Source organism: Pungitius pungitius, chromosome 3 (assembly GCF_949316345.1).
Source record: "Pungitius pungitius chromosome 3, fPunPun2.1, whole genome shotgun sequence".
NCBI lineage: Eukaryota > Metazoa > Chordata > Actinopteri > Perciformes > Gasterosteidae > Pungitius > Pungitius pungitius.
This window is the reverse complement of record NC_084902.1, coordinates 7961841-7975076: the sequence shown is the minus strand read 5'-3', so window position 1 is coordinate 7975076 and position 13236 is coordinate 7961841. Positions and strand designations below refer to the sequence as shown.

The following is a 13236-nucleotide window of genomic DNA, read 5'->3' as shown; positions in this document are numbered from 1 at the left end:
TAATGTGTCCCCTTGTCTCACGCGATCTGGAATCACTGCAACACCTTGGATCATTCCGCTTGATCCAGCTTGTCCCGCGTCACCTCTTAAGAATGCAATACGTCCAGCAACTTGGAATTAGAACAGTGGGATGATTTGATACTGATAGAAAATATGGTGTCATAGCAGTGAAGGACATACTGGTGGGTATTTGCTTTCAAAGTGAAAATGTATGTGGAACCACATCCGAAAAACAGAACTTTCCTGCTAATTACGGTAAAATGCTGATCCACCGGGGACCTCCGGGGCACTTTTGAAGATGACTTTATCTGGACAATTTTCCGTTACTTTATGTGCTATGGCAGTATTTGCACTGCAATATCATGCCACTTGTTGTACCTTCAGCATTTTCATAGCTTGATGGTATGTACAGCAGTGTTTGGCTGAAGATTCACTTTTCTGTGGTTCTAATGCTTTCACAGTGTCCCATGGCTTTTTCAGAAAATAAACATTTGTTCTCAGACAGTCTGCCTGATTAAATACGAGCTAAAAAGAGTAAACCGGTGAGAAACGAGTCACAAACATGTTTCTAGACATTCCAGAGCTCCAGCTCCAAAGTCTACTTTCCGAGGGTCTGCAGTCTGTTACGGTGGATCTTTGCCATGGAATTCTTTGCTCTCTTAAATTAAACCCTTCACCAGGACCAGCAGGTCCACAAAGTAGACAACTGGGGAGAGGGGGAGAAAAAGGGACGAGATGGAATTCACCTCTCACGCTTGGCTTCCCATGGTTGCGGCTGTTAGCGCCTCACGTCTGTTTGGCGAAAACTCCTTCACACCTTCTGGAGAGGAAAGAGACGCAAATAATGCGAAAAGCATGGAGAGACGCGCAGACAAGAGCAAGAGGCCGACAGCCGAAGACCATGTTTTGATGAATGTCTCTTGTGCTTCTCTGGTTCTGAGTCAGAGGATTACCTTACCTCACCGCAACGGAGCACGAGCAAGACTTTTCAGCTTTTCAGAGTGAAACCAGATACGCCTGTTCACACTGGCTCACGTCCCTGACTTGTACTGGACCAGGGTTGGAGAAACATGACAAAGATCTGGTCACGCCGTCAGGCCAGTTTTATTCCAGTGTCAGGCTTAGATTTAAATACAGATGCACATAACAGAAGGAAGCAATGAATATGGCAGCCTGTCTCTAATTCCCCTTCCTCCAAGAACAAGACCCCTTCTTCGTCGGAGAAGGTTTGGCTCGTCTTCATCATTCTATAGCGAGCCACCACAAACCGATAGCCACTGTTAGAGGATGTTAAATTACTCAATGCCACACCAGCCCAAATTCCTCCCCGACAATCTGCAGGTGTGCTTGTCGATGCGCAGCTGCGAAGGCCAGCGGCCTTTTGTGAATGGAATCTGGCTAGCGAGCCATGTGTCTGACACACTTTCGTACTTCAGATCTAAATGAAGGAAACTATGATGCATTGCAGTTTGGCATCAATTACCATCAAAATCGCCTTGGCCCCGAGTCCTCCCTCCTGTGTAGGATTGGGTTGGTGTCCTCACCATCTTGTATTCAGAGTCAAAGATAAAGCGAGCCACTGCATTGGTGGACAGAAAGCCTTCAGCTTGTCAGTAATTAACCAGAACCTGGGAGCAGCAACAAAGAAAAGGGATGATTTAATATCGAGGTGGAGGTCCAGACATTCCATGTGTGTGGCTCTTGACAACAATAATGGGTTCTGTTTGAGTGAGATGATGTTCTGCAGCGATAGCAGTCCAACAATAGCACGCTTGTTTGGGTTGACAGGATGGAATAAAAAGGGCTAAACAGAGCGCAGAGACTCAACCTTACTCCCAATACACAATCAATTGATGCCAAACTAATAACGGTCCAAATTGGTTAGCGTGTCCTTCAAAATGTAATCTTGAAAATGCACAACCTCCGGAGTATTTTCTGTTCCCTGAAAGCGTTTTGTTTTCCCGGTGTCTTGTCTCCTGATCTCACACCGTAGAGCTGAGCGGGACGTGCCAGGTGCTGGTTGACCCTGAGCTTGCTGCCTGAAGCCAGGTCGGGTCATGCACACGAAAGCGCAGGTGGGCCAGATGATGGGAAGGACAAAACGCATCCACCTCATGAGACATTCTGTAATGAGTAAGCCAGACCAGACAGCACGGTCCTAAAGGACCATTTTGAGCCAAACAAGCCAGTTGTTCCATATTTTATTTAAACTATCTTGGGTTTTTTTTTTATGGTATGTGAAGCTCTGACAAAAATTAAACAAAACAGCTTCCTTGTGTCAATGCAAAAGAAACAGGAAAATGGAAAGCCCCTGATCAGTCTGATTCACATAAGAATTGATTAGTGTTTGTATTACTTCAAGGTGCATCTGGGGATGGTTGAGCAATCGAGCGGAGTGGAGCTGGAAGCTTTGAAGAAGACGGATTGTTGCAAGGACGCTTAGTTTAGCATCTGTGCTCGCGTTTGCATGCTCCGTCTGCTCGCCAAGCGCTTGGCGAGAGCAATGGCTGCGTTTTGTTTTGACTGGGCCAGGTCATGAAACTCCACCCTTCCAACTTTCTATCTGTCTCCCCCCAGCACATTCCTCCTCTTCGTCATTACCTGCACCCTGCAGATTGAAGGACTCAAATCTGCCCCCCACTCCCATGTTCAGCTTTATTCCCATGCTCACTTGTTCTCACCACAGATATTTTGGCTTATGAGTGTTGATGAAAACAAGTTCCTGGGTGGACTGGACTGCTGGCAGTGTTCTAATATGCTTTTGTTATTAGTCCAACATGTTTATCGCTGAGCGGGGAACACGTTCAGCTCACTTCTGTCAATAGAACCCTGAGAATGACTAGTCTGAGAGTCATTTGCCCGACATGTTTTACAACGTGGAGTCACATTTTAGTCCTGGAAAATAGGAATGTATCATTTTGAGAATGATCCGGGGAAAGTCAAATAAATCTAGATTTAAATCATATCCCTCACTTTGTCCTTATAGACCTTATGAACTTTGAAAATGATTCTTTATCTATACTTCACTCATTATATGTTTGTCTGTACATTAATATTTTTGTCTGTACATTTGGGCCTCCACCTTATTTAGTTTTTCTTTTTTTACCTCTTAAGCCTCATATTGTTTTGTTCTCGTACTTATTAAATGTCAGGTCATATTTTAAGGCTTTTGGTCTTTTGGTGTTTCAAGAGCAGCGTAACTGGACTCTAACTACATTTAACATTTTGTCTCTTGTTTAATTTTTGGTTCATGTCATTAAAGGATAATAAATGATTAACTCAGGAGTAACTAACTAATGCCACAATAGGGACGGCTATGCGTCTTTTCTTTAACTCCCATGGCACTCATCTACAGTTTGTACAGTAATTCTCCTGCCATGTCCTTCAAACTATACCCCCCTGTCCATCTTTCCTCTCCAGGTTATGGAAATCTAGGAGCCGGTGGTCTTGGAGCCGGTGGTCTTGGAGCTGGAGGCTACGGAGGAGGTGACCGTGTACTCAACATTTGGTTGACAGAAGTTTAGAAGATTATATGTTCTTTTCTATAACAGCAAACATTTGTATCCTCAATGATCTTTTTTTCACTTGGTCTCATTTAGGTGGTTATGGTGCATATGGTGGCGGCACAGGGGGCTTTTTCCCAGGAGCTGGACAGAAGGCTGCTAAAAGAGGTGCAGCACATGAGCCATAATATTTTGTTTGAAAATGTAACAGTGTTCTGTAAAGGAAGTGATGCCACCAGTTAATGGATGACACAATTTGAATGATTGGTATATTTTTGTGCGCGTCAATGTTTACTTTGACTTTGCAATGAGTCCTGAACATTAAAAAAATCATTCACGACACTCTAAATAACAATAAATTCCTCTAAAAGAGGACATTTTAAATTCCCTCACCAAAACTTCAAGGCAGCACGCAAAGTCTCTCCAGCAAAGTATAGGAGGGGTTTAAGATTTCAAAAAATAAGCAAAAGGTTTAAGCAAACAAACCCATGTGCTTTATCCTGCTGCCAAACTCATTTACAAGTGAAGCTGATGGCTCATTTACTCTATGAGGGGAAAGCCAAAGAAATTAGGCATTTGATGAGGAAAGGAAAATGCCATTCTCGCCTCCCCCCCCCCCCCCCTCTCTGTTGCTTTTGATCATCGGGTAATGACAGATTTATAAAGCCAGAATAGCTGCTCCTTATACCACGGTCAGTCTAACAATCGGACTACCTGCAGGAGAGACCGGGTCTGACACGAGCCACTCACCTGTTCATTACAGCCCTCTAGTGGCCGTGAGATGTTCAACTATTGAACAACTTGTGTTGTAAGGAGACCTGAATCTGCATTGAATGGTTATATTCTGTACCTTTGTCCATGCATTCATTTCTCAACCAGGGACTGGAGGCTTAGGGACTGGAGCCGCAGTGCCTGCTGGAGGCAAGACGCACACGATACACACAGTACACACAATACACACAAGACATAAATCTTTCTTTGTCATTAGACTTTTCATGTTTGTCATTCTGGGATTTCTGCCTCACACAGACATAAAATACTGCTCCCATCTCTTTTAATATTTCCACTTTATGCTTTAGGAGTACAGAAAATCTCCTACCGCAAATTGGCTCTTTGTCAGTACATGACATGAATAATTTCTTAGACAAAGTGCCATTTTGGGCTGCGAATAGTACTTTTCCTAATATACAGTTTAATTCATTTTTTTCAGTGCCAGTTATTCCTCAGACGGGCCTTCAAGGAGGAGGTGGGGCCGGGGCTGGAAAGAAAGCTGCCAAAGTGCCAGGTTTTGTAGACTCAACAATAAATTCACAAGGCCGAAGACAGACGGGATGCAGTCGATGCAGCGTAGCCACATCAAATGAATTAAAATACCATTTCATTACATGTGTCAGACGAGTCATGTACATGGCAATGAATTATATCATTGCACTTTGCATTGCACAGAGAGTTTATTTGATGTGGTTAATTGAGCATGGAGTCATTGAACAACATAAAAACATACATACATAATATTTTGTGAAGGTGTGGATTTGTAGTATATACATTACACCGGCCAACCTGTCTATATTCTTGTTATTTGTGGTTGTAAGTTGGATGTTCTAGTAAGAAGTACCAAAGAAGCAATGTTCAAACTTGCAAAATGATCATCTCTTGCAAAGAGGATTTCAGTGATATGATATAATAAAATATAACACACAGCTAAGAAATAAAAAAAAAAAAGTATCAATCAAAGATTCAGAAAATACATTTTCTGTGGATTTTCTGTGGGTGTGGAAGGGAAGTATTATCCTCTCATTGCTTTGGCAGGTGTGGGCGTGCCCGGACTTTACCAAGGTGGACTGGTGCCAGGACAAGGTTTGTCTTCTTCAGAGATTATTTCCCACTGTTCGTTAACATTTTCATCATTGCTTAATGCGTTTAAAGGCAATGACTGCAGGGATTTAATGGTTCTTTTGGGGGTTGTCTGTGGCTCCCTCAGGGTTCGGCGGACGTGGCGTTCTGCCTGGTGTTGCCGTAGGAACTAACCTAAATCCCAAGTCAGGTCAGATAACTAATCGTCACCATGATGAATTCCTTTATTTGACATTGATTACCGCTTGTATTTTTGCTTTAGATGGCTATATTCATTTTAATTGACTCTTCTTTATAAATGTTAACATATTGAAGCATCGCAGCAAAGCAAGTGTAGAATAAACTTTGCATGTATGTATCTCTAGATCAATAGATATGTCTGATAGAGTAATTCATTGGTTGATTGATACAGACAGATGGGTCAATGTGAGTGTTCTGGGACCAAAGATTTTGTAGTTATATATAATATATACATACATTTAACCGAATTACCTTTTCATTCATTCATCCAAGAGCAAGCTTGAGAAAACATGAAGCTAAAATCATGCGTGTGTGACCTCTGGCTGGCCCTTCTTTCCTTGTCTGACTGGAATATGTGATTTATCTCATGCAGTTGTAGGGGGAGGACAAGGTGGTCCGGCACAAGGTAAAGTTATTTCAGATTATCCGTGTATTTGATTACATTTGTATTTTTGTCAGTATTGTTTAAATTGATGTATTCTGTCTCAGGGGGCCGCGGGTACGGTGGGCCGATGCAGCCCGGTGTGTTCCACGGATATCCCCTCAAAACCCCCAAAGTGCAAGGTGTGATTTGGATCTATAGCTTTACAAGTGGAACCCTTGAGTTCATAAAGTGATGATGATGATGATGATGATGATTTATACCCGGCAGAAAGACTTTTACTCATCCTAAGGTCTTATCGTATATGCGTTGTGACTTTTTTCAAATTTAGACGTCTGTTTAACATTTGAGAATTACTATCCAAACACGGCTTACCGTTTTTTTATTAAATGCTTATATAACTCACAAAGAGTCAACAGTAACCTGTTAACGTTCCTCATATTGACTTCAACGCCTTGTTGCATAATGCTCATGTGTCTGCACCGAATCCTCCTTCTGGCTCGTCGTTCTCTCAACGGGTCTCTCTTTTTGTTTCTTGAAGGTGGCTACGGAGCAAAACCTGGAGGTGGAAAACTGCCTTTTGGTAAAAATAACTCTGTGTGTGATGAAAAATGTTGTGTGAGTGTTCTGCTCAAGGATGAATGATGCATCACATTGTGATGTTTCAGGTTACGGCTTTGGAAATGTTGGCACTGGACTTAAGGGGGGAGTGGGAGGCCCTGCCTCGAGGCCCGGATACCCTGTTGGAACTGGTGTGTGTTTATACAAGTTAATTATTGATATGGAGGGAGAAAAAGATTAAAACTTATGTTTCCTACATCCTCTCTGCAGGAGTGGGACCAGGGGGCATCTCACCGGCTCAGGCTAAAGCCGCCAAATATGGTAGCTTACAACATTCATTACAAAGTCAATGTTTCTGTATCATGAAAAAAAAAGAAAACAGTTCGGCGGTCTGTGAAAGTCTGCGCTCTCTCTTCCAGGTTTGGCAGGTGGTCAAGGTGTTGCTGGAGCTGGTGGACTGTATCCAGGGCAGGTGCCAGGAGGTATGATGTCCAACAAAAGACGTTGAAAACTAAACAGAAAAGGCCTCCAGCAATGTTAGTCCCCTCATGGCTGAATAGATTGTTCCACAACAGAAATAGAATTTTTGGATGGTGGAAAATAAAATACACTGACATAGACCACGGTGAAATGTGACTTCCATTATATTCTTATTTAGAATATTTCAGCATGTCTCATAGATTCTTTCTGGGGACTGTGTGATATTATGGAGGCAAACAAGCATCACATGTTTAGCACCACTGTTGATCAATGATCCTTTCACTGTCATCGATAGACTTTATTATACAGGACAACCGTGATTAGGTTACCAAATGAATGAATATCACTTAATATTATTAACATGTGATGAGATTGACGAATTGCAAGAAAGAAATGAAAAACAACTAAACTATTACCAACTAAAAAAGCATGAATCTAATTATCTAATTATAACAGGGAGTAATCCTGAACTTACATCAGCAGCAATACATCAGTAGAGATCCTGTTAGTATAGCATTACAGTCACTGATGCTCTCTTCTGCAGGTTTTGGGGCTGTTGGAGGTGTCGGTGGTGGTGTCGGCGGTGGTGTTGGTGGGGTGTCTCCGGGGCAGGTGCCAGGAGGTATATATAAAATAAAAAACATTATAAGGAGCAAACTAAAAGCCATGTTGACGTTGTTTTTTCAAAAAGCATAGTATAGATATGTTGTCACGCCTTTTTTACAGCGGGATATGGAGCTGGGTCCAAAGCTGCTAAATATGGTGAGAACTTTCATTTTTATCTTTTTAATTAACTCCTGCTGTAGCGAAAATATAGTTTACATTACATTAAGTTTAATAAAAGCTCTCTCACTGACCTGGAGGAGTACCAGGAGGAGTACCTGGAGGAGTACCAGGAGGAGTACCTGGAGGAGTACCATGGGGAGTACCAGGGCGGGTGCCATGGGGAGTACCAGGAGGAGTACCAGGAGGGATACCATGGGGAGTACCGGGAGGAGTACCAGGAGGAGTACCAGGAGGGATACCATGGGGAGTACCGGGAGGAGTACCAGGAGGAGTACCAGGAGGAGTACCAGGAGGAGTACCAGGAGGTGCACCAGTGGTTGGTGGATATTCACCAGCAGCCAAAGCCGCTAAATATGGTATGGTGTATAAATGGCATGATCACATGACCTCTTTTGACTTGACATAATGTTTTGTGGCCTCTGACATTCCTTGTGCACTGTGTGGAGTTAAGTATTGTTTTTAAGTGTGATTTGTCTTGGCCTGTGGATTATATTTCACTGTGCAGCTTGCTCTACACAAAAAAGCTCATTAGATAACCCTGTTTTCCATAGGAGTTGCCACAGGAGGACTAGGAGGCCCAGGTGGACTAGGAGGCCCAGGAGGACTAGGAGGCACAGGAGGACTAGGAGGCACAGGAGGACTAGGGGGCACAGGAGGATTTGGAGGAACAGGAGGATACTCAGCTGCAGCCAAAGCTGCTAAATATGGTAATTTTCATATGTCAATGTTTGAAGCGCTGTTTCAAATGCAAAGAAGGAAGGGTAAGAAGAAACAGAAGATTGTCACATACTTTTGAAAGGACAAGGGGAAGGCTCACTTAGGCTGTTTTTATTTCTCTCAATTGTTCTAAATACAATAAATTGATTTGTCTTCTAACTCGGTCCACATTTACTATATTAAGAAATGCCACCGTTTTACATTTGACGTTTTAAATATGCCTTACACCTGAGCAGGAGGACAACTGGGAGGAGGTGGAGGACAATTTGGAGGAGCAGGAGGACTGGGAGGTGGAGGATACTCCGCTGCTGCTAAAGCTGCTAAATATGGTAACTGGAATAATCTAAAAAAAGTATTAGAAACCAAATCTGATTGATTCAGGAAGTAATTTAGGTGAGCGTGCATGATTACATTATTATTATTATGTTACATTATTTTACAGGTCCGGGTGGTGCAGGAGTAGTTCCTGGTGGTGGTACAAGTGGAGGGCAAATTCCTGGAAGAGTCCCCCTTTTACCAGGATATGGATGTAAGCCCCACAGCCATTTGATCCACACCAGTATTCATTTTCATTTGACAAAATTCTAAGAACATGTTTTAACCTAAGCTTTTTTATTTCACAGCTTTAGCGGCTGGCGCTAAACCCCCTAAATATGGTGAGATAGCCACCATGACACAATGTACATATTACATAAATCCAATGTTACATCATCATCTGTTTTGGAATATCGTGCCAAAAATGCTTCATACTGTATTTAATTGGGTTTTGCTCAAATTACACAGACAGCTTTTATTTGTAACCATCCATTCGTAGAAATGTATTAGGGATTCATTCTTATTTCCAAACAGGAGTCCCAGGAGCAGGCCTAGGAGGAGGCGGAGTCCCCGGGGGAGCAGGGCAGGGGCTTCCTGGCGGCTATGGCAGCTTTGGCGGTAAGTGGTCAAACTGCTGTATCGGAGTTAACAAAAAGGATCTGTACAATGAGATTTTCTAAATGTTGTCACATGACTCGTCGGTGACAAACATAACGTTCCCTCCCGGCAGGTTACGGGGTTGGTGCTGGAGCTAAACCGCCAAAGTATGGTAAGATGTTTTCTGTTTTTTCTTAAGTCTTTTTTAATACTCGTCTAAGTCTTCTCACCGGCTTCTGGACCTTACTTTAGACCATTTGATGCATGTGTAGATGTAATATTTTGCTTAAGGTATAGGATTTAAACGGAGTATGGGATGAGCTCCAGTAGTGGTGTAGTAGTAGTAGAAGGAAACTAAAGCAGAAATAGTCATGTAAATACTAGACACACATTTATTTTAATCTATAAATATATTCTGTTTTTTTGTGGGCCGTGGTTTAGTTCTTAATAGTATATAATATAATAATTCTTGTTTTTATTACAACATGTTATGAATTGTCAATGACGGAATCTACTCTGATTCATTAGGAGTTTCCGGAGGAGCTGGAGCAGGGTTAGGAATAGGAGGACTGGGGGGGGCAGGAGGAGGACCTGGTGTAGTACCAGGACAAGGAGGTGGACAATACTCTGCTGCCGCAAAAGCTGCTAAATACGGTATAATAAATAAAAGCACACATGCAGACACCTTCAATTGAGGCACTGTCTCACGTATTTGATGTTATCTCATTTGTTTTTGGATTTCTGTCATTAAGCTAATCATGTAAGCTCCTTTTCACTCAATAAGGAATTTCCGGAGGAGTTGGAGGAGGTTTAGGAGCAGGAGGAGCCGGAGTAGTTCCTGGCTTTGTACCAGGACAAGGAGGTGGACAATACTCTGCTGCTGCAAAAGCTGCTAAATACGGTTTAGGTAAAAAGAGCCCAAAGAAATACAGCTAGAGGAAGGCCTTTTGAAATAAACTAATTCAGATAGGAAGGATTGAACTTACAGAGTAAATGTTGGGGTTTCAGGAGTACCTGGAGCAGGATTCGGAGCAGGAGGACTGGGAGGGACAGGAGGAGCTGGAGTAGGTCCTGGTGTAGGACAAGGACAAGGAGCTGGACAATACTCTGCTGCTGCAAAAGCTGCTAAATACGGTAAAAAAAGAGCACAAAAAATAGAGACATGCCTTTTGAAATGAACTTGTCAGCGGCCGAGGTGAAGAAAAAATAAGTTATGTTGCCAACAACGCCACCTAGGTAAAGGCTAAGAGCCCTAGGAACTCAACTAAAACAAAAGTCCAGGTTCTTTATATTTGGGGGAGAGCAGTGACATAATGACCCAAAAGGAGACAAGGGCGGAAATACTAATAAAAAGGTATTTATTTTAATATAAATGCTTAAAATGTATCCTAAACCCTAAAATAGTCCATCCAAGGCCACCACAGCAGAGTCCCGCACGTAGATCTCCCACCAGCCACAACACTGGGTTGACAGCCGCCCTCTGCTGCTCGTGCTGCTCCTGCTGCTCCTGCTGCTCCTGCTGCTCCTGCTGCTCCTGCTGCTCCTGCTGCTCCTGCTGCTCCTGCTGCTCCTGCTACCACCACAGCTCCAGCTCCAGCTCCAGCTCCAGCTCCAGCTCCAGCTCCAGCTCCAGCTCCAGCTCCACACTGCCACGTGTCCTCTCTCTGTTCTTTCTGCACCCCCCAGTCTCTGTCCACCTGCCTTAAAAGGGAACAGCCCCGCCCTTGGCAGTTCTCCATTGGTCCCTTTGCCAATTAGCGGCTGATTGTTGGTGTGTCACTGGGGCAGATTGTCAATTAAGGACACCATGCCAATTAAAACTGCAAACAAATTGCCACACAAATCATGCAAGCAAACAAAAAAACCATGCAGTAATATCAATAAAATAAACCAATAAACATGCAATTGTCCACCCCGTGACATACCCCCCCACTTAAATGTAGGCAGTCCCTGCCACTGGACAAGCCTAGTCTCGATATCGGCCTGGTGGTAGTCCACGGGTAGTTCGTGTCGACCGGCGGAGCACATTCTCCACTACTCCTGCTGGTTGTTGTTGAGGCAAACAGTCTGCCCCTGATTCTGGGGGCACCACATAAAATCCAAAACATACAGGGTCTACTTCCGCCCCTGTCTCGATTCTAGTTTCTGGTTCAGGGGTGACATGGACGGGGGTTATACAAAGTTTCAAAGCATTCCTGTGCTGGGTTCTTTCCTCCCCCCCACGCTCTGGCCTAACTTTATACACTACTCCAGAATCACCCACAAGGCTAACTACAACATAGGGCTCTGGATTCCACCATGACCGTAGCTTCCCTTGCCCCTGTCTGTTCCTATCTCTTACCCACACTCGTTCACCTGGGAGGAAGGATAACGCCTGGGCCTTACGGTCGAAGCTTCTCTTATCACGTTCAGCAGCATGACACATCCTACCTCTTGCGAGCTTGTAGGCTGAAGTTAGCTTATGATGATGGTCTTCCACCCACCCACTAAGTGTCAACTCGGGTTGGTGGGGCGCTACTCCCAGCTCGACGTCTACTGGGAGTCTTAGATGGCGGCCAAACATAAGGTAGGCTGGGGCAAAACCTGTAGAACTGTGGACAGTATTGTTGTAGGCTTGTAACAACTCAGGAACATGCTCTGCCCACCTATTCTGCCTTTCACCCTCCAAGGTGCGCAATAGGTTTAGCAGAGTCTGGTTCATCCTTTCTACCCTACCGTTTCCGGCTGGATGGTAGGGGGTTGTTCGGCTCTTCGCTACTCCATACATAGCGCAAAGCTGCTGCATCAAAGTGGATTCGAAGTTTGGGCCCATATCGGAATGGAAACGACCTGGGCAGCCGAATGTCTGAATGACATGAGTCCATATTGCCTTGACTGTAGTCTTCGCTGTCTGGTCTCGAGTTGGTACAGCCCATGCGTAACGGGTAAACATGTCAGTCATCACAAGGATATTTTGGTACACATCTGTAGGCCTACCAAGAGAAAGAAAATCAAGGGCAACTACCTCAAGAGGGTATGACACAACAATTGGGTTCAGGGGTGCCTTAGCCTCTACTTTGTCTTTCTTCAAGCTACACATGACACACCCCGAATGAAACCCCTGCACCTCTTCTTCCATACAAGGCCAGTAGAAACAGCGTCGAATATTGGCCAAGGTCCTCTCAACCCCTGGATGTCCAGCTGCCACATGGTACTTCTGCCAGACTTCTTGGCACCTAGCTGTTGGACACACAATTTGGGATCGTAGCTCGTGAGTGTTAGGGTCTATTACCTCCCGGTAGAGGACCTGTTCTCGGATAACCAATTTCTTCCATTGTTGGAGGATCCTTCTGGTCTTATCGGTCATAGCCCTTTTCTCTGGTCCTTGTGGAGGAAGTCCCTGGCCCACATACCTCTTGACGATGGCAATGTCAGGGTCATCCTGTTGCCAGTTTCCCCACTCTCCAGATAGCAGTGCCACTCCGTCCTCTTGGTCGAGCCTAGCAGTGGTGAGGTCGACCCTAGCCGATGCTCTGCCTGTGGACATGGACACTTGGGGGAACCTGGACAGGGCATCAGCGTTAGCATTCTCCTTTCCAGAGCGGTACTTCACAGTATAATCAAAAGAGGCAAGTTGTGCAACCCACCGCTGCTCCACAGCGCCCAGACGAGCAGTCTGTAAGTGAGCCACTGGGTTGTTGTCTGTGAATACTACAAACTTGGCTCCGGTGAGGTAGTCTTTGAACTTTTCCACAACAGCCCACTTTAGGGCCAAAAGTTCTAACTTGAAAGAGCTATAGTTTGAATCATTCTGTTCTGCCG

General features: G+C 44.2%; 1 protein-coding gene across 11 annotated transcripts in view; it reads left to right on the top strand.

Moving 5' to 3' along the window:
• elna (elastin a) overlaps positions 1-13236 on the top strand; it is a 41887-nt gene that overhangs the window by 15646 nt on the left and 13005 nt on the right. For 6 of the 11 annotated variants that reach the window (XM_062561156.1, XM_062561155.1, XM_062561154.1 and 3 more), the window contains exons 6-29: positions 3421-3486; positions 3600-3671; positions 4383-4424; positions 4714-4788; positions 5313-5360; positions 5485-5547; positions 5971-6003; positions 6087-6161; positions 6521-6562; positions 6648-6731; positions 6811-6861; positions 6960-7022; positions 7565-7642; positions 7747-7782; positions 7884-8162; positions 8358-8513; positions 8760-8852; positions 8966-9052; positions 9147-9179; positions 9373-9456; positions 9569-9607; positions 9964-10089; positions 10220-10342; positions 10444-10569. In XM_062561156.1, the coding sequence (XP_062417140.1) occupies positions 3421-3486; positions 3600-3671; positions 4383-4424; positions 4714-4788; positions 5313-5360; positions 5485-5547; positions 5971-6003; positions 6087-6161; positions 6521-6562; positions 6648-6731; positions 6811-6861; positions 6960-7022; positions 7565-7642; positions 7747-7782; positions 7884-8162; positions 8358-8513; positions 8760-8852; positions 8966-9052; positions 9147-9179; positions 9373-9456; positions 9569-9607; positions 9964-10089; positions 10220-10342; positions 10444-10569 (1974 nt within the window). The remainder of the gene's footprint in view (positions 1-3420; positions 3487-3599; positions 3672-4382; positions 4425-4713; positions 4789-5312; positions 5361-5484; positions 5548-5970; positions 6004-6086; positions 6162-6520; positions 6563-6647; positions 6732-6810; positions 6862-6959; positions 7023-7564; positions 7643-7746; positions 7783-7883; positions 8163-8357; positions 8514-8759; positions 8853-8965; positions 9053-9146; positions 9180-9372; positions 9457-9568; positions 9608-9963; positions 10090-10219; positions 10343-10443; positions 10570-13236) is intronic. The other 5 variants (XM_062561153.1, XM_062561150.1, XM_062561148.1 and 2 more) reach the window with 5 other exon arrangements.